The sequence below is a fragment of the Crotalus tigris genome, unplaced genomic scaffold (assembly GCF_016545835.1).
Source record: "Crotalus tigris isolate CLP2741 ecotype Arizona unplaced genomic scaffold, ASM1654583v1 scf7180000018306.2785112, whole genome shotgun sequence".
Lineage (NCBI taxonomy): Eukaryota > Metazoa > Chordata > Lepidosauria > Squamata > Viperidae > Crotalus > Crotalus tigris.
The window spans coordinates 1124309-1144418 of record NW_024096934.1 but is presented as its reverse complement, the minus strand read 5'-3'; the positions used below and the strand labels follow the sequence as shown (position 1 = coordinate 1144418).

The 20110-nt window shown below is 44.4% G+C and overlaps 1 protein-coding gene across 2 annotated transcripts in view; it reads left to right on the top strand.

Annotated features, from left to right (window-relative positions):
• The window catches only part of MYO19 (myosin XIX), a 60480-nt gene that overhangs the window by 15808 nt on the left and 24562 nt on the right, over nt 1-20110 (top strand). For both annotated transcript variants that reach the window (XR_005557503.1, XM_039350020.1), the window contains exons 5-16: nt 3162-3294; nt 4601-4670; nt 6210-6312; nt 6504-6600; nt 8479-8555; nt 10192-10282; nt 11954-12125; nt 13295-13368; nt 15624-15745; nt 15959-16072; nt 16813-16989; nt 18733-18891. Coding sequence is in view for 1 of the 2 variants with exons in the window: in XM_039350020.1 (XP_039205954.1) it covers nt 3162-3294; nt 4601-4670; nt 6210-6312; nt 6504-6600; nt 8479-8555; nt 10192-10282; nt 11954-12125; nt 13295-13368; nt 15624-15745; nt 15959-16072; nt 16813-16989; nt 18733-18891 (1389 nt within the window). In the remaining variant the exon portion in view is untranslated. The remainder of the gene's footprint in view (nt 1-3161; nt 3295-4600; nt 4671-6209; nt 6313-6503; nt 6601-8478; nt 8556-10191; nt 10283-11953; nt 12126-13294; nt 13369-15623; nt 15746-15958; nt 16073-16812; nt 16990-18732; nt 18892-20110) is intronic.

Sequence of the window (20110 nt, the reverse complement as noted above, 5' to 3'; positions counted from 1 at the left end):
TTCTATTCTATTCTATTCTATTCTATTCTATGGAGATTCTATTCCATTCCATTCCATTCTATTCTATTCTATTCTATTCTATTCTATTCTATTCTATTCTATGGAGATTCTATTCCATTCCATTCCATTCCATTCTATTCTATTCTGTTCTGTTCTGTTCTGTTCTGTTCTGTTCTATGGAGATTCTATTCTATTCTCTGAGACAGGTGAACCACTTCCCCATATCACAACTGAGCCCAAAATTTCCACTGCCCAAGCAAGGCCATTGTTAACTGAATGTCTCCCATTTTACAACCTTTGTGGTTAAGTGAATCACTGCAGTTGTTAAATTAGTCACACGGTTGTTAAGTGATAATCCGGTGGCTTCCTCATTGACTTTTTGGTTGTCGGCAGGTCGCAAAAGGTGATCACATGACCCCTGGGACACTGCAACTGTCATAAATGTATGCCAGTTGCAAAGCACCCAGATTTTGATCATGTGACCACGGGGATGCTGCAACAGTCATGAATGTGAAAAACAATAATAAGTCTCTTTTTCCAATGCTGTTGTAACTTCAAATGATCACTAAATGAATGGTTGTAAGTCGAGGGCTACCTGTAATATATTTCCCTACTCTCTATTACAGGGGTCCCCAACCCCTGGGCCATGGCCTGTTACTGGACTGTGGCCCATTCAGAACTGGGCTGCAGTAGCAGTGAGCAAGCATGCTTGCATGTGAACTTTCACTTGCATAAACAGCGGCCAGGCGTGTTTGCATATGAAGTTACATTTGTGCGAATGGCAGGTGTGCACACATGCTACGCGCATGGAACTATCTCCTCTTCTCCCCACCGGTCCATCAAGCCAAGGCGATAGTCGGGGAACTCATCAAATTTGCAGACGACACCAAGCTGGCAGGAATAGCCAACACTCCAGAAGACAGGCTTAAGATACAGAAGGATTTGGACAGACTTGAACACTGGGCACTATCTAACAGCACTATCTAACAAAATGAAATTCAATGGTGAAAAAAGTAAGGTTCTACATTTAGGCAAGAAAAACCAAATGTACAGGTATGGTATAGGGCACAGGTCGGCAACCTGTGGCTCCCAGCCTCCTCTGCCATTTGCAGAGAGAGACAGAGAGAGGCAATTGCGCTTCCCTGCTTCTCTCTCTCTCTCTCTCTCTCTCTCTCTGTCTCTCTCTCTCTCTCTCTCTGTGTGAGTGTGTGTGTGTATGTGTGTGTGTGTGTGTGTGTAAAAAAGAGAGTGCACTCACAGTGTTCTCTGAGGAGCTGAAAAGCTTATTGAGCGGAGCTCCTCCCTTTGCTGCATCTCTGCAGGAAGCAGAAAGGGCGGGAGAGAGCTAGCTAGCCAGCTATGCTGACTCAGGAATTCTGGGAGTTGAAGTCCATGAGTCATAAAAGAGCCGAGGTTGCCTACCCCTGAGCTTGTTGGAGAACAGCTTGAAGCCAGCTTGCCAGGTGAGCAGCAGATAGAAGAGAGGGAGAGAGGGGGGGGGAGAGAAAGAGAAAGAGAGAGAGAGAGGGAGGGAGAGAGAGAGAGAGAGAGGAAAGAGAGAGAGAGAGAGAGAGAGAGAGAGAGAGAGAGAGAGAGAGAGAGAGAGAGAGAGAGAGAGAGAGTGGGGGAAGAGGACTGGCAGACCAAGGGCAGATAGAGGGGTAGGGACCGAGAGAGAGAGACAGAGAGAGAGAGACCCTTTTGACATCTAAAATGAAAATAACACTGCATATATCCTTTTTTACCTATGTGTATGTATGTATGTATGTATGTATGTATATATATATGTTTTCTGAGGTTTTCGCGGGTGTTTGTATGTAGGTCGTTGGTTATTCGGGTTTTCTCCCACGTAAAATTGGAAGTGTCTTGGCGACGTTTCGACGAAGTCTCATTCGTCATCTTCAGGCTGGTGCTTTCAGCTTCGTGCTCCTACACACACATACAGACACACACACAAACACAGACACACACAGACACACACACACAAACCTATAATAAAGGTAAAAAAGGATATATGCAGTGTTATCTTCATTTTAGATATCAAAAGGGTTTTGCGGCTCCCGTTGTTTTGTTTTCGGTGGGGAACGGGTCCAAGTGGCTCTTTGAGTGTTTTGGGTTGCCTACCCCTGGTATAGGGGGTACCTTGCTCAAGTAATAACTGAGAGGGATCTCGGAATCTTAGTGGACAATCACTTAAATATGAGCCAACCGTGTGCTGCAGCTGCCAAAAAAGCCAACACAGTGCTGGGCTGCATTAACAGAGGGATAGAATCAAGATCACATGAAGTATTAATACCACTTTACAAGGCCTTGGTAAGGCCACACTTGGAATACTGCATCCAGTTTTGGTCACCACGATGTAAAAAAGATGTTGAGACTCTAGAAAGAGCGCAGAGAAGAGCAACAAAGATGATTAGGGGACTGGAGGCTAAAACATACAAGGAACGGTTGCTGGAATTGGGTATGTCTAGTTTAATAAAGAGAAGGATGAGAGGTGACATGATAGCAGCGTTCCAATATCTCAGGGGCTGCCCCAAAGAAGAGGAAGTCAAGCTACTCTCCAAAGTGCCGGAAGGCAGGACAAGAAGCAACGGATAGAAACTAATCAAGGAGAGAAGCAACCTAGAACTAAGGAGAAACTTCCTGACAGAACAATTAACCAGTGGAACCACCTGCCTCCAGAAGCTGTGAATGCTCCAACACTGGAAGTTTTTAAGAAGAGACTGGACAGCCATTTGTCTGAAATGGTATAGGGTTTCCTGCCTGAGCAGGTGGTTGGACTAGATCAGTGGTTCTCAACCTTTCTAATGCCGTGACCCCATAATACAGTTCCCATGTTGTGGTGACCCCCAAGTGGGTGTGGCCACCAATAAGAGGGAGTAGGACAGCTAGGGAAAAGGGAACAAAATGGTGGACAGCATGGTTTGGCGACCCCCATGAAATGGTCGTTCGACCCCAAATGGGGTCCCAACCCACAGGTTGAGAACCACTGGACTAGATGACCTCCAGGGTCCCTTCCAACTTTATTATTATTATTATAAGCCAGAAAGGTTGGGGACCGCTGCCCTATTAGACCTTGTCAAAACTGCCTTTGTCTTGTTTCTGAGATATTATAAGTGGTGAGAGAAATCAGTGGCTGATATTCAGGGGTCTCTTTCTAGACATGGACCTCCCGCTGCCTGATGAAGTTTTATGCGACTGTTGCAGCTTCACCTGACCTCCCAGAAGGCAGTATAACGGTGGAGAAGATAGAGCAACGTGTGTTGGATTCCAATCCTGTCATGGAAGCTTTTGGTAAAGATGATCTTTTTAATAAACAAAATGTTTGCTCTAGCCCAGGGGTAGGCAACCTTGGCTCTTTTATGACTCGTGGACTTCAACTCCCAGAATTCCTGAGCCAGCCATGCTGAGGAGAAATGGAGAGGTTTCCATGCTGAGCCATGCTGGCTCAGGAATTCTGGGAGTTGAAGTCCACGAGTCATAAAAGCCAAGGTTGCCTACCCCTGCTCTAGTCAATAGATCCTTCCAACTCAAAACCATCAATCTAATCCAATGCTTCTCAAGCTTGGTGACTTTAAGATGAGTGGACTTCAACTCCCAGGATTCCCCATGCTGACTGGGGAATTCTGGGAGTTGTAGCCTAGCTGTCTTAAACTCTAGTCCAGTGTTTCTCAACCTTAACAATTTTAAGGCATGTGGACTTCAACTCCCAGAATTCCACAGCCAGCAATGCTGGCTGTGGAATTCTGGGAGTTGAAGTCCACATGCCTTAAAATTGTCAAGGTTGAGAAACACTGCAATCTAGTCTGTTCAAACCATCCCAGACCATAGGTATTCGTAGCAAGCTAAAGTTTCATAAAACATGCTTTGTGATGTCATTGAACAAGCTTTGTTCTTTTGTATCTGTGTGCAGCATTGTAACGTAAAGATAAAATTTGTATTGCAGCTTGTGTGGCTCAGATATCTGTGAAAAAGCAGAAACTTACTTCTTTGTTTAAAAATACTGCTCAAGGCATAGTTCTTGCCTTTACTTCTTCCAGCTAATTATGAAGTCAGATATACCAAAGGAAAGTTGCCTAAAACCAGTCATGAATAAAAAAATGAGATTGGGTTTCCACATTGCCCTAAGCTACGTTTTGTGAAAAAAAAACAAAAACCCATAACTGGTTGATTTACACAAGGCACTAAATTATAAATAGGAGTGGCCACATTTGGGGACCTTGAGGGCCCCAAGATGTAGAGCAATTAAACTAATTGGGTAAAACTGGTTTGGGAGATGGAGACATTTTTTTATTTATATATTAGTCCACTTTTGAGCCTTGCATTACTTTCCTGCCTTGAATAGTGAGAAATGGTGCAATCTATTTTCAGCATTATTAGCTACACTATAGAAGAAACAGAATCTTAAGCTATACATACACAAACAGAGACACACACTAAATGAATGAATGAATCACAGCAAAGTTTACATGCATGCTATGTTAAATTCCCTTGCATATTAGCATAATGCCCGATCTCTCTTTTACATTAATCCATACCTCCTTTAACCTTTGTGATAGACACGTGGCTTGCATAATGCCAGTTTTTGTTAATTTCACAGGAAATGCATGCACCCTTCGGAATAACAACAGCAGCCGCTTTGGGAAATACATCCAACTTCACTTAAATAGGTACTGTCTGCTCCTTCACCTAGTGATATTCTATTTTGACTTATTGCAATGATCAAGTTTCAGATTCAGGGTTAAAAATATAAATTCTCCTTTGAGTCTTCCGTTCACCTCCTGGTGATCTTAAGTATTTCTTCCAGGACTTTTATTTATTATTATTTTTTTTAAGTTAATGGATTTGAACTCCAATCCAATCTGAAGCTCTGGAAAATATCTTTGCAAGATGCCATACAGGTGGTCCCCAATTTATGACTCAAATTGCAACTGGATTGCTGGTTTTAAATCATTATAGTCATAACTCAAGGGACTCATGTGATCAGACCTGATTTTATGATACTTTTTGCAGTGGTCATTAAGCAATTCACTGTGGGTGTGAAGCAAATCCACAATCGTTATATGGATGCTGCTGTCATAAGTGTGAAGCCATTCTTTCAAACAGGTGTTTTTTTTGCCAGAAACCAGCATAAAAAATGCCAGAAACTAACAAAAAAAAATAAATCACAAGGTCACATGATTGTGGCGCATTGCATCTGATCATAAAGGCACACTGGTTGCCAAGTGCCCAAAATATGGTCAGATGACTGCTATGGAAGGTAGTACATTTCATGATGGCCATAACTGCTTTAAGACAGAGGTCCCCAACCTTTTGGGCACCAGGGAACCGGTTCCACGGAGAGAGATTTTTCCACGGACCGGAAGGTGTGTGGTTTTGTGTACTGCCTGCATCCCGTGGATGGGGCTTTGCTTGTTTGGGTGGCCTGGTTGCTGGCATGCGGACTGGGGGTTGGGGACCCCTGCTTTAAGAGCCACAAAGCACCATTCCATGCCTGTGATAATTTCAAACAATCATTAAGCCACCAGTTGTAAGTCGAGGACTGCCTGTATTCTGGGCAAGGATTTTATTACGCATTGCATCCAGGGGTTGGATCTGTTGGAATATTCATGAGCAGGAAGAGTCATATGGTAACTCAGTCAGCAATTGTGAAGAAAGTGCTATTGAGTCTGTGCAAAAGAGTATTGAGTTAGAAGCTGGATTTTCCAGTCTCAGGTTTGTCTCTGTATCTCTCTGTAAGAAGTCTTCAATTTAGCTATGTTGCTGTAAAGAAGAATGTATGGTATTGTAAATATTTTGATACAAATATAAAGAAGTTATTTTGAATCTGCTAAATGCAGTCAACTGTGAGAGTTCTGATTTATTTTTTCACCAATAGAGAAATTAAAATTCTCTAACAGGATCAAAACAGGCAAGACCACCAATGCAGCATTAAGGTAGAAGGGTGGAGCTTGCATAACACCTGGCATCCTGTCTATTTTGAATGCCCATCAGATATGCTGAGACTACGTTTCTCAGAATCCTCAGCTATTATGGCCATTGATTGGCAGATTCTTAAAGTTATAATCCTTGCTTTTTGCTATCCATTGGGTTGGGATAGCCTGTGTGCGAAAGAAAGGCCTTTTGGAATAGAATGGGAAATGTAATTTTGCTGCTCCTCCGCTGCTCCTAGAGTCTATGAATTTAATTTTAAACTACCATTTCTGCAGATCTCAGCTTTTAACAAGTGCATCCATTCAGACTTTTCTTCTGGAGAAAACAAGAGTTGCCTATCAAGCCCCTCAGGAAAGGAATTTCCATATTTTTTACCAGGTTTGTGTTTCTGTTGTGTTTGTTTAATGTGAATCAATAACTTCCTTTTTTAAAAAAAATTGTATGCGCATAAAGATGCCCGGAAAATAGTTCTGCTTGGTTGTTGTGGGTCACAATATGAAAAAATATCCTTTTTTTAATGGAACAACCTGTTTGCTTCAATTGCCAAAGCTGTTTTTCTTACTTTCCAGATTGCAAAAGGAGCCACGCTGGATGAGCGCCAAGAATGGGATCTTCTGGAGAGTGCACAGTTCTGTTGGCTTCCAAATTCTGAAAAGACTCTAGAAGGTAGCATTTGAAAGCCCAGATCTTGTAAAGACCCTTAGACGTCTTTTTTTTTTTTAAAGGAGGAAATTGACTACAAGCCTAAATAAAAAAAAATGTAATGGAATTAATATAATTTCAAATTGAATTGCTATTACAGAAAAGAGGAGTAGATGAAAAATGCTGGAACAAATTCTGAGATTAGCATTCAAACAAAGACAATAAGGAACTTCTGTTGCCTTTTTTTTAAATTCTCAAACATATCCAGTTGAAATGATTTTTACATCATTTCTGAGGCACTTGGGTAGGATTATTTCATTGGAGCTTAATCCCAGCAAGCGCTTGGGATTTTGGTTTGCTTTTAGAAAATTTATTTATTTATTAAGAAAATTTATATGGCTGCCCAATTCACTCTGTTTGACTCCGGGCAGCTTAGAAGGATAAAAACCCAATGGGAAAAGCAATAATCTCCCCACACTCCCATTTCTTTCAAATGTCATGGTTCTGACAGATGAAACTTTCAAAGAACTTCAGGCATTGTTTACCTTAAAGAATCTTTATTTGAGAAGCATAGCATCAGCATTAACACAATCGAAGCTAAAAACTGGATTCCTCTCCCCTCAGCACATAGTATCAAAGTACAATTCCATCCTCCAATTAATAATCATAAATCACATTCTCCAATTAGTTTGAAATGCAGGCTTTCCCTCCAGTTCTCCAGCCCACCAATTCTTATCATCTCTTATTTCAATAACCTTGGTTCACACACTAGGTTCAGTATTGTTATGTCTAGCTAAACTCTCATGCACATTCCTCCCCTCCCCCAGCATCATCTAACCCTAATTCTAAGAGTAAAACAATTAATCAGTGGAACAGCCTGCCTCCAGAAGCAGTAAATGCTCCAACACTGGAAGTTTTTAAGAAGAGACTGGACAGCCATTTGTCCGAAATGGTGTAGTGTTTCCTGCCTGAGCAGGGGGTTGGACTCGATGACCTCCAAGGTCCCTTCCAACTTTACTACTACTACTACTGTTACTATTACTATTATTATTATTATTATTACATAAGAAGAAAATGGTTGCATCTCCATTTGTTGTCAAAGCAAAAACATCCGATGTTAGCAGCATTGACCTCAGTACTGCTTGAATGTCAATGTTTAATGTGAAAGGTAGGGAAAAATCTTTAAGTGCGGGAAAAAGGACAATATTTTCTTTTTTTCACGAAAGAGAAAACAAATGTGCTTTTGTCTCATCCATTTTTTCATGATTCTGCCCATTTTTTTTTTTTGAAGCAGGCAGGATCAAGTACAATCCCTGCCTGCAGTTTCAATTCTTAAAATGCTGTTCTTGCACTAGAGCAGTTTGGCCTTACTAGGTTGGTTCGGATTCAGTACATGTTATCTCAGGCTGTTGGTTCAGCTGTAGCAGCAAATCATTGTTGGGCCTTACAAATCAAGATCTGGGACTGCATTAAAGCCACTTGATTTTCGGGAGACGAAGAGAGAACTTCCCTCTAATGCACTGGTTCTCTACCTTTTTAATGTCGCGACCCCCAACTGGTCATAAGTTGAGGACTACTCAACCAGTCATAAGTCGAGGACTACTCAACTGGTGCAGCACCATTTGCAGAATGGGATTTTTGGCGGGCTCAGCAAGGCAGAGACAGCCTGGACAATTCCTATTGGCTTTTGAAAGCCAATAGAATTAGACTCTATTCAAGAGAGTCTATTCTATTGGCTTTCAAAAGCCAATAGAATAAAAGGGAGTAGCACAGCTAAGGAAAAGGGGAAAAAATGGCGGACTGCGTTTGGCGACCCCCGTGAAATGGTCGTTCGACCCCAAATGGGGTCCCGACCCACAGGTTGAGAACCACTGTTCTAATGAATGTCTTTTTGCCTTGTAGAAGACTGTTTTGATGTCACTCGGGAAGCCATGACCCACCTGGGCATTGACAGTTTCACCCAGAATAATGTTTTTAAGGTCAGTTAAACCTTGGCTCAGTAGCAATTGGATTGATTGATCGATTGATAGGATTGGTAAGGCCACCTAATCGGCATGTATTGATCTCTGAAGGTGATTTAGCATGTCCTGAATTTCAACAGCCTGGCTGTCAACTGTCCAGTTGGCATTTCCAGAAAAAGCAACTCCTGGGGCATGATTTTAACAAGATCATAATACTTTACTGAAAAATTACATTGGCACAGAAGAAAACAAAACCATCTCTGGAGCCGCACAGCTCCCAGAGACCGGTGAGGTCCCATAGATTGGGCCTCCTTCAGGTCCCGTCGGCCAGACAATGTCGGCTGGCGGGCCCTCGGGGAAGGGCCTTTTCTGTGGTGGCTCCGACCTGGTGGAATCATCTTCCCCCCAAGGTTCGAACTACTCCCACCCTGCCGGCCTTTAAGAAGGCCGTTAAAACTCTCCTGTTCCGGCAGGCCTGGGGCTGATGTCCCCTTGGGGCCGGGATATGATCGGACTCGCGGTATGACTGTTTTATTTTATTGTTTTATCATTGTTTTAACTTTGTACGCCGCCCTGAGTCCTTTGGGATTGGGCGGCATATAAATATTTGAAAATAAATAAATAAATCTCTGGTTTTTGCCGCTCAAAGGCTTGCTTAGTTAAATGATAGACTCCCCTACCCCCACCCACCGGGTGTTCGCTTTTTCCAATAGTAATATTTCTTCTTGTTATGGAAACAGGCCACTTCTCCTTCGAGCAGCTGGCCTTGACTCTCAGTTGCCTAGTCCAGAGGGACCAGTTCTGTGGAGAGAGGTTTTTCCACGGACCAGAGGGAGCGTGGTTTTGTGTGCTGCCTGCATCCCGCGGATGGGGCTTTCCTTGTTTGTGCGGACCAGTTGCTGGAATGTCATGGGCCGGTACTGGTCCACGGACCGGGGATTGGAGACCCCTTCCATAAGGCACCATAAGGCTGGGGCTGTCACGGAAAAGATGTGCTTCCTAGCTCCCATCAGATGGCAATATTTAGGGGGAAGAGACCATATCTGACCTGGTAGGATGAGTAGATGTCTATAGGGAACAGCAGTCCTGCAGACAACCTGGCCCTGTGCCATCTAGGGCTTTAAAGGTGATGACCAGCACCTTGAATTGCATCCGGAAATAAATTGTCAGTACAGCTAATCCTCGAGTTACGACCACCCCGGAGCCCAAAATTTATATTGCTAAGTGAAACATTTGTTAAATGGGTTTGCCACCATCACCCCTCTCACCTTTGCATTCCATTGTCAAGATATAAGCAGAAGAGAAAATCAAGGTCAGTGTTTCTCAACCTTGACAATTTTAAGGCATGTGGACTTCAACTCCCAGAATTCCACAGCCAGCATTGCTGGCTGTGGAATTCTGGGAGTTGAAGTCCACATGCCTTAAAATTGTCAAGGTTGAGAAACACTGATCTAGGTGAAAAAGGCGAATCGTTCTTGACACTGGCTTCACGCCATAGGGGGCTTTCATGCTAGGGTGGGTGTCTTTTCAAATCTTCTGCCCGACAGTTCCCAATAAACTCAGTTTCTGAGTATGGATCCTTGTTCTGCCCCAAAACATCACCTGTACAGAATACAGAGAAACTAACCAATTTGCGATCTCTTTTTGTTAACAGATACTAGCTGGTCTTCTCCATTTGGGCAATATTCAGTTCTGCGAGTCAGAAGAGGAGGCACAACTTTGTGAGTTAGAAGACCTGGCCAAAGGTGAGCTGCCCAAGAGCAAGCTCCTCCAGTCTCAAAAGAACCTAGTTTCAGCTTTGCCGAATCCTGGTTTAACACTGAAGATGGTGTAAAACCAGCCAGCTGGAGCTTATTCAGCAAAGTATGTCATAATATAATGTAGGAACCCTGTATATATCAGTGGTGGCGAACCTATAGCATGGGTGCCAGAGGTGGCACTCGGAGCCCTCTCTGTGGGCACACGTGCCGTTGCCCCGGGCTCGCCTCCCCCCGCGCCCCCTCCTCTCCAGCAGCCCCCCTGAAGGAGAGTCACCCCCGAGCGTGGCCCATGCGGAGCAGCGCAGCCAAGGACATGGCAGCCAGGCAGCGTAGACAAGACTCTGCCCTCACACCCCATTGTGCACAGTTGATGCTGCAGGGCTCGGGCAGAGGGCGTGACTGCCATAGCGCTGCTGGGCTGCCTGGGTGATCTGCGGCGGGCCCTGGAGGCGGTGAGTGGCCATGCGGGCAGGCGGGGCAGGGGATGGAAGGCGGGGCAGGGCAAGGGGTGGAGCGGCAGCGGGGCCAGTTTTGGGGCACTCGGTCTCGAAAAGGTTCGCCATCACCTAGAAGCACGAAGCCGAAAACAGCAGCCTGAAGATGACGAATGAGACTTCGTCGAAACGTTGCCAAGACACTTCCAATTTGACGCGGGAGAAAACCTGAATAAAAGACCTACACACACACACACACACACACACACACACACACACACACACACACACACACACATTGTGTATGTGTGTGTATAGTTGCTGACTTAGAAAATTTTAGGATGACATTTTCACATTTCATATTTCTGAACTGCCCATAGATCAAAGCAATATATTCTCCTAAGCTTCATACTGTAGAACAGAAATTTATCCAGGCTATTTTAAGAAAAATGGCCGACTTAGGTTACTAGTAGGCTCATATTGGAAGAAAGATTCGTTGCCTACTTTAGAAGAATGGATATTTAAAGTTTCTAATTTTGCAGAAATGGCAAAAATTTCTGCTTATTTGAAGGATCATACACAAGAAAGATATATTATTGTATGGAGAAGATGGATAGATTATATTCAGAAAAAGTATGGGACTACAAAGTTTCATTTATTTTATGAGTAAATTTTATAGCAAATGTTGTAGAGATTTGTTTATGATGACTTAATTTAAGGGGAGTTAAAGGTTAAGTATGATATTTTTTTTCCTTTTCTTTTTTCTTTTCTTTTTTTATTATTGTTAACTTTCTCATTAATAACCCTGTACTCTGCTCTGGGAAGTGGGGGGGGGGAGGGTTGAGGGTGGGTGGGTGGGTGGGTGAGTGTGTGGATAAGGATAATATAGATATGGTAGTTTATGAGAGAGGTGCTGCTTGGGCATTTCCCCTATGCTGCGTTCATGTGTGTGAGAGGGATGAGAGGGGAGGAAGGAGTAGGGAGGAAGTAGGGTGGTTAGAGGAGAAGGGGAGGGGAGGAGAGAAAGAGAAGGGAAGTAGGAAAGGTACTAGAGAGGGTGGACACGGCCTGGGGGGAATGGGCAGGCGGTACCAATGTTATGAATTTATTTTATCTTGTGAATTGTATTTTGTATGAATAAATGGAAAATAAAAAGTTTTCATTAAAAAAAAGAAAAAAATGGCTGACTTTTTGTTTTTTAAAATGATTCTTTTAAAACAAGGCTTTGCAGAGACCGCTTCCCGGCTTTTAAGAGTGCCTGGGGAACATTTGTTGGACACACTCAGAGTCCGGACGATAACTGCTGGGAGGCAACGGCAGGTGTTCAGGAAGCCTTGTCTCAAGGCAGAGTGTGAAACAAGGAGAGACTGTCTGGCCAAGGTGATTTACGCCAGGTAAGTCCTTACACCAGCATGGCTGCCTGGGGAATCCTGGGAATTGAAGTCCATACATTTTCAAATGGCTGAGGTTGAAAAACACTGTCTTAGATCAGGGCTTTTCAACCTTTTCACCCATTGTACCAGTTTTAGGATATGGCAACATCCGAGGTCCATCAGTCGCCTAGCAAGGTGTCAAAAACTTGATGACCCCAAAAAAAAAAGGAAAAAAGTGATAAAGTGCAGGTAGTCCTCGACTTACAACAGTTCACTTAGTGACTGTTTGAAGTTACAATGGCGCTGAAAAAAGTGCCCCCCAAGCCACAGCCAAGCAAGACACCTGCCTGCCCGCCTGGCCACACTCTTCCTGCTGTCTGAGATTTCCATTGTTGTGAGCATTTCTGTTGAGGATTGGCAGTGGGGTGGGGTGGGGGGTGTTTGGTTTTTATTCCCCCCATCTGCTGGGTGGTTGCAGCAGGTTTTGGTCACTTCACATGACCCTGGGACACTGTGACCGTCATAAATATGAATCAGTTGCCAAGCATCTGAATGTAAATCACAAGACCCTGGAGTGGCTGCAACATTCCAGCTGATCGGCGCTTCTTCTGGGCTCAGCAGAAGCACCAGGATCAGCGCCGAGCTCCAACTGGAGCCTGGCGCTGATCCTGGCGCTTCCACTGAGCCCTGCAGCTCCAGCCATCTCTCGCTCAGGCTTGTGCGGTGCTGCCACCGGTTCAGTTCATTCCCCTCCCCCGCTACCACATTTCTAAGTTGGTTGCGTACCACCTGCCAGGTGCCAATGTACCACAGGTGGTACCCGTACCACTGGTTGAAAAGCCCTGCCTTAGATAATTCATAAAAGTGTCAAATGTTCATCAAATGTCCTTGAAAGCTTATGTTTTCTTTCCTTGTATCCCATTTTAAGATGCCATGTATCCTTGTGATTTTAGCTGTGAGTTTGCTATATTCTCTCGCTATCCTATTCCTTAAAATCTCATTCTGTCATTGAGGCCCCTCTGGAAGGTAAGCTAACTTGGAAGAGAAAGCATAAACTTCATGACCGATTAGCTTTGCATTGGGTCTTCATTCCTGCTTATAACACACACCTACAATTCATTACTGGTCTGTGTTTCTGGCTGCTTTGTCGCCATGTAACATTGCCTCTCAGTTTTCCATCTTTCTTGTAGGATCTTTGACTGGCTGGTGTCCGTGATCAATGGAAGCATCTGTGCCTCTAGTTCCATGTGGAACAACTTCATAGGTACTATTTGGGGAGGCATCTTGGATACATAACTCCTGACAGAACTAGTTAGAATCCACATTAAATAATGTTCTGTACATTAAATCTTCTGTAGTCAGGGAATCTTCCAGTTTCTTTCTGGGTGCAATTCAGGATGCTGGTTATTACCTTTAAAGCCTTAAATCAGTGGTTCTCAACCTGTGGGTCGGGACCCCATTTGGGATGGAACGACCATTTCACGGGGGTCGCCAAACAACGCAGTCCGCTATTTTTTCCCCCTTTTCCTTAGCTGTGCTACTCCCTTTTATTCTATTGGCTTTTGAAAGCCAATAGAATAGACTCTCTTGAATAGAATCTAATTCTGTTGGCTTTCAAAAGACAATAGGAATTGTCCAGGCTGTCTCTGCCCTGCTGAGCCCGCCAAAAGTCCCATTCTGCAAACGGTGCTACACCAGTTGAGTAGTCCTCGACTTACGACCAGTTGAGTAGTCCTCGACTTACGACCGGTTGGGGGGGGTCGCGGCATTAAAAAGGTTGAGAACCACTGCCTTAAATGGTTTGGGATGAGGCTACTTAGCAGGACCATCCCCCTCTGAGGATAGTTACCCCTTGTCGTTTCAGATAGGGTGGATGTGCTGCAGATCCCTTCCTTTAAATGTTGCAATCTAAGGAGACCTAAGAAGTGTTCCTTCTCTGTAGTTGCCCCTGCCCTGTGGAACACAATTCCACAAGAGAACCAGCTGCCCTGCCCTTCCTCTTTGCTGTTTTGAAGTCCTAGCTCCGTGGTGGCAAACCTATGGCACGGGTGCCAGAGGCGGCACTCAGAGGCCTCTCTGTGGGTACGTGCGCCATCGCCCCAGTCCTAGGCCTTCAGCTGGGTTTTATAAAACCTTTTCGCTTTAGGCCTCCGCTGCCGTGTATAAAAAAAAAAAGTTCAATCAATCAGTCAATTTCAACTTCTCGTGGGGAAAAAAAGATCTTGCAAAGTTGGAATTGATTGATTGAACTTTTTAGCCCCACCCAGTCTGCTGTTACCACCGCAGCCATGCCCGCCCAATGGGCCACACCCACCCGGCACCCGACGATGCATAAGTGGGTTGCAGTTTGGGCACTCGGTCTCTAAAAGGTTCGCCATCACTGACCTAGCTATTGTCATAAGCATTGGGGTAGGCTGGAGCCCAACCAGATTATTCATGAAATATGGAATATTTCATGTCCTAGATGTCATAGCCTTTTTTAAATACAGTTTTTACAGATTCTTATTTTATGTTTTGGGGGGGTGATCTCTTTTACTGTTTTGTTGCTGCCCAGTGTTTTTCTTGTAATGTAAGCAGCTATATAAGGCTCTTAATCAATCACTCAGTCTAGATTTGTTATTTTTAAACATTATCTTCCACTAGCCCAGGGGTAGGCAACCTTGGCTCTTTTACGACTCGTGGACTTCAACTCCCAGAATTCCTGAGCCGGCATGGCTCAGCGTGGAAACCTCTCCCTTTCCCCTCAGCATGGCTGGCTCAGGAATTCTGGGAGTTGAAGTCCACCAGTCATAAAAGAGCCAAGGTTGCCTACCCCTGCACTAGCCCAAGGACACCCAAAGAGTCTTTGGTTGAACCTCACAAAACTGTAAACTGTACAGTGGTCCCTGGCTTGCAACTTAATGTTTAACAATAGTCTGAAGTTACAACAGCCTTGAAAAAAGTGCACTTTTACAACATGTAATTGCACTACCCCCGCAGTTATGCAATTTCAGTTCAGGTGCTTTGCAGCCAGCTCAAATTTACAACTGGTTGCAGCGTCCTGCAGCCCCATGACTGCGACTTGCAACCTTTTCCATTAGAGAAGCTGGATTCACTTAACGACCACATGACTCGCTTTATCACACTGCAAGTTTTTAAGAAGAGACTGGACAGCCATTTGTCTGAAATGGTGTAGGGTTTCCTGCCTGAGCAGAGGGTTGGACTAGATGACCTCCAAGGTCCCTTCCAAAATTATTATTATTATTATTATTATTATTACTACTACTACTACTACTATTAGCCATGGAGATTCACTTTACAACCATCATAAAAAAAACGTTTGTCAAATTGGATCAAATCATGTAGTAATTTAACTTATGACCGTAGTGGACTTAACAACAGCAATCCCAGTCCCTATTGTCGTTGTAAATCGAGGATTATCCAATACCCAAAGAGCAACTAGGAAGAAGAGCAGGGAGAAAGGCTGGCTGGATAATGTTCCCAGGATGATGGTGCGACTTTTCCTTTCCTCTCCTCCAGGTCTGCTCGATGTTTACGGTTTTGAATCCTTTGTGGAAAACCACCTAGAACAGCTTTGCATCAATTATGCTAATGAGAAACTGCAGCAGCATTTTGTCAGCCATTTTCTGAAAGCTCAACAGGTAACGCTTTGGAAGTGAATTTTCCATGGGTGCTCTTCTGCAAGAAAAGGAGTTTTTGTCTTCTGGGGTCTTTGGGCAAATTGAAATCAGCCATTTGTCCGAAATGGTGTAGGGTTTCCTGCCTGAGCAGGGGGTTGGACTAGATGACCTCCAAGGTCCCTTCCAACTTTACTACTATTACTACTTCCTCCTCGGTTATTTTTGTTCCTCAAGGAAGAATACGCCGAAGAAGGTCTTGAATGGTCCTTTGTAAACTACCAAGATAATCAGACCTGTCTGGATGCCATTGAGGGCAATCCTGTTAGCATCTTCTCCTTGCTCAATGAGGTTGGTCCAAAGCTTCCTTCTCTTCCTTTTCAAATAAAGTCCATTTAATCATAATCGGAGCTCTCCAAAGCAGAACAGGCTAAACTGGCACTGTAAGACAATATCAGTGTAACACAGTGGTTCTCAATCTTTTTAATGCCGCGACCCCCAACTGGTCGTAAGTCGAGGACTACCCAACCGGTCGTAAGTCGAGGACTTTCCCTGCCCGGGAGCGCCGTACATGCGTGGTGCCGCCCCCTGCGCCGGCTGAGGCGTAGCTGGCAAGCAGACAACTTGCAGCACCGTTTGCAGACTGGGACTTTTGGCGGGCTCAGCAGGGCAGAGACAGCCTGGACAATTCCTATTGGCTTTTGAAAGCCAATAGAATTAGACCCTATTCAAGAGAGTCTATTCTATTGGCTTTCAAAAGCCAATAATATAAAAGGGAGTAGCACAGCTAAGGAAAAGGGGGGGAAAAATGGCGGACTGCGTTGTTTGGCGACCCCCGTGAAATGGTCGTTTGACTCCAAATGGGGTCCCGACCCACAGGTTGAGAACCATTGGTGTAACACAAGACATAAGGAAAAAAAAAAAGAATCTCAAAGGCATAAAGGAGTAACTGATTTAAAGATGCCATTATTGGATTCTCCTCTTTTTGGACTGTACCAAATTACTCATCTGTGCCTAAATTTGGTTGGCTTTGGTCCACCTCCACCTCCTCACAACCTTTCCCCGCTGTGTCTCTCTTTTTTCTTTGCCAGGCGTGCCGCCTTAACTGGACTTCCAACGCAGCACAGTTTCAAAGTCGGATTGAGATTGCTCTGTCCAAGAACGCCTGTGTAAGCCGAGACAAATTTAGGAAGGATCCAAACTTCATCGTATCCCATTACGCTGGCAGCGTCTGCTATCAAATTGAGAGTATGGTAGAAAAAAATAAGGTACGTTTGGTTATCACTTGGGTTGGTTAATTTAAATGAGAGATAGTCCCTTTTTTTTTTGTAAGTGTCATTTGAAAATGAGGCTAAAATCAAATTCCATTGCTGCCGTTTTTCACGGCTATTTAATTCTTCAGTAAAAGGAAGATTTTGGTAGGTTTACTGGATGGGCAATTAAAGAAAAGCATCCAATTGTTTCATAAAGCAAAACTTAGTTTTTAAGTCAGTCTCTCTCTCTCTCTCTCTCTCTCTCTCTCTCTCTCTCTCTCTCTCTCTCTCTCTCTCTCCCTCTCTCCCTCCCTCTCTCTCTCTCTCTCTCTCTCTCTCTCACTCTCTCTGATTTCTAATTATTTTCTGATATAAAAAAATGTCAGCCTTTTAAAAGAATTGAAAAAATGGGAAGGGTACTGCCAAAGAGAAGTGCTTGAATCTTTGGTAACAAGGAACAATGTAAATTTAAGCCATCATCTATTGATCCCAAAGCCAAAAGAATGCAGAATATAACATTCATTCATATATATGAAGGGTTTTTTTTTCACACTATTCTCTCTAAAGGACTGAGAAAAATTCTGCTGCAGTTTGTCCAACAATAATATGACGGAAAATTTTAAAACTGCACACATAAATATTTTATCTCTGGCTGTTGTTTTGGGTCCACTTTCTGAAGCTTTTGTGGCAATGAGCTTTTGCTTACAAACCCCACCAAAGTGTTAAGACAGATATAAACTTTTCTGTATTTCATGGTTTTTGCCTGGCCTACATAATCAAGCAGAGTGTACATACTCCATCCATTAAGCAGTGACTTCTGACAGGAGCTAGGAAGTGGCCTTCTCTGTAGTGGCACCTGCTCTTTGAAACATCAGTCCCCCCAACATACATTGGGGTTGGAGCAAGGTCTGGAATTTTTATCAGAAGCCCTTTCTGCTGCAACCCTTAGATCAGGGGTGTCAAACTGCCAGCCCGCGGGCCAATTGCATCATACGGAAGCCACTCCCACCTCAGCTCCGGCAATGCAAAAAAAGTCATACGTCGCGACACGTCACATGACGTGGCCAGTTTGACACCCGTGCCTTAGATGGATTTAGTCATAATAATAATAAAGTTGGAAGGGACCTTGGAGGTCATCTAGTCCAACCCCTTTCTCAGGCAGGAAACCTTACACCATTTCGGACAAATGGCTGTCCAGTCTCTTTCTAAAAGCCTTCAGTGTTGGAGCATTCACTGCTTCTGGAGGCAGGTTGTTTCACTATTTAATTGTCCTTACTGTAAGGGAGTTTCTCCTTAGTTCTAGTTTGCTTCTCTCCTTTGTTAGTTTCCATCCATTGCTTGTTCTATATCAGTGGTTCTCAACCTGTGAGTCGGGACCCCATTTGGGGTCGAACGACCATTTCACGGGGGTCGCCAAACCGCAGTCCGCCATTTCCCCCCCCCCCCTTTTCCTTAGCTGTGCTACTCCCTTTTATTCTATTGGCTTTTGAAAGCCAATAGAATAGACTCTCTTGAATAGAGTCTAATTCTATTGGCTTTCAAAAGCCAATAGGAATTGTCCAGGCTGCCTCTGCCCTGCTGAGCCCGCCAAAAGTCCCATTCTGCAAACGGTGCTGCACCAGTTGAGTAGTCCTTGACTTACGACTGGTTGGGGGTCGCGGCATTAAAAAGGTTGAGAACCACTGTTCTGTATGTTTATGGTTCACTATGACAAAGACTGATAATCTGTCTGCTTCTGTTTTTTCTTAAAAAATTCAGGATCCTGTTCCCCCAGAATTGGTCCTGTTGCTGCAGCAATCTGAGGATGCCTTGCTTCAGAAGTTATTTCCTGTAGAAGAGACGAACGCCAAATCTGACGAAAATGATATAAAGACTCAAGCAAAACCTGCACTTGTCACGGTCGTCTCCAAATTTAAGGTTCATCGCATTTGCAGATTTCAATTTAGGTTGTCCCTTCTTTTCTCCCCCCCCTCCTCCCCCCATGCTTTTCTCCTACAACAGTGAGCCCCAAACCTGTGTTTTGTTAAACCAGAGGAGAAGGAAGGGAGATTCTTAGGAGAGGAGACACAGGGAAGAGAGGCAGGATGGTCTTCTGTGATGTTGTACGAGTAAAGGAGAAATCATTATGACGGCTAATTTAGGGAGGGAATATGCTGATAATTTAACTGCTCAGAGGAAGAGAACTTAGATCCTAGCATGTTGTTATGGTTCCAGCTAATGAAACATTTCAAAGAACTTCCAGGCATTATTTTCCTAAAAGTCTTTTATTGTTACAAAATGTCGGCACAGGCACAACGGAGGGATGCTAGGATCTAAGTTCTCTTCCTCTGAGCAGTTAAATTATCAGCATGTTCCCTCCCTAAATTAGCTGTCATATCTCACATTATCCAATTAGTGTGAAGGTCAAAGGTTTTCTTCCTCTTTCTTTCCCGGGCGCTACGCTGCTGGTGCTCTCAGGCCGTGACCAAGGGGTCACCCTTCAAGGAACCAGTCAGAGTTACCATCACTACAGACGCCAGTCTGTATGGTTGGGGAGCCCATCTGGACTCCCAGTTTGTACAGGGACGTTGGTCCGCCACGGATCTGAGAAACAACATCAACTTGCTAGAACTCAGGGCTATCCACCTAGCCTTGCAACAATTCAAAGACAGAATCAGAGGCCACCACGTTCTAGTCCTAACAGACAACGTAGCAGCCAAGGGACCGCCTGGCACTTGAGCGCCAGATAATGGCACAGGAAGGCTCTCAGCTCCCTACTAGCGGCCTGCTGGCCTTGGGGTGGGTGTGGATTATCCATCTCCATACTGAGAAAAGGCGTTCAGGTAAGACCAACGCCCCTTCTCCAGTACAGGAGATGGATAATCCACGGATGGGACGTACCAAAGCCTCACTGTCCCAAGGGGTGGGAAACAGATAAGGCCGGTAGATTGATCTCTGTGACAACTTGCTGGAGGACCCTCCTACCAAAGGAGGCATCCGCCGATGCAAAGCGGTCTATCTTGTAGTGTCGTATAAACGGGGAAGGCGAGGACCATGTCGCGGCCCTGCAAACTTCCTCGATTGACGCCTGGGTAGCCCATGCCGCCGAAGTTGCAGCGCTTCGGGTGGAATGGGCTGTGAGATGACTTGGGGGCGG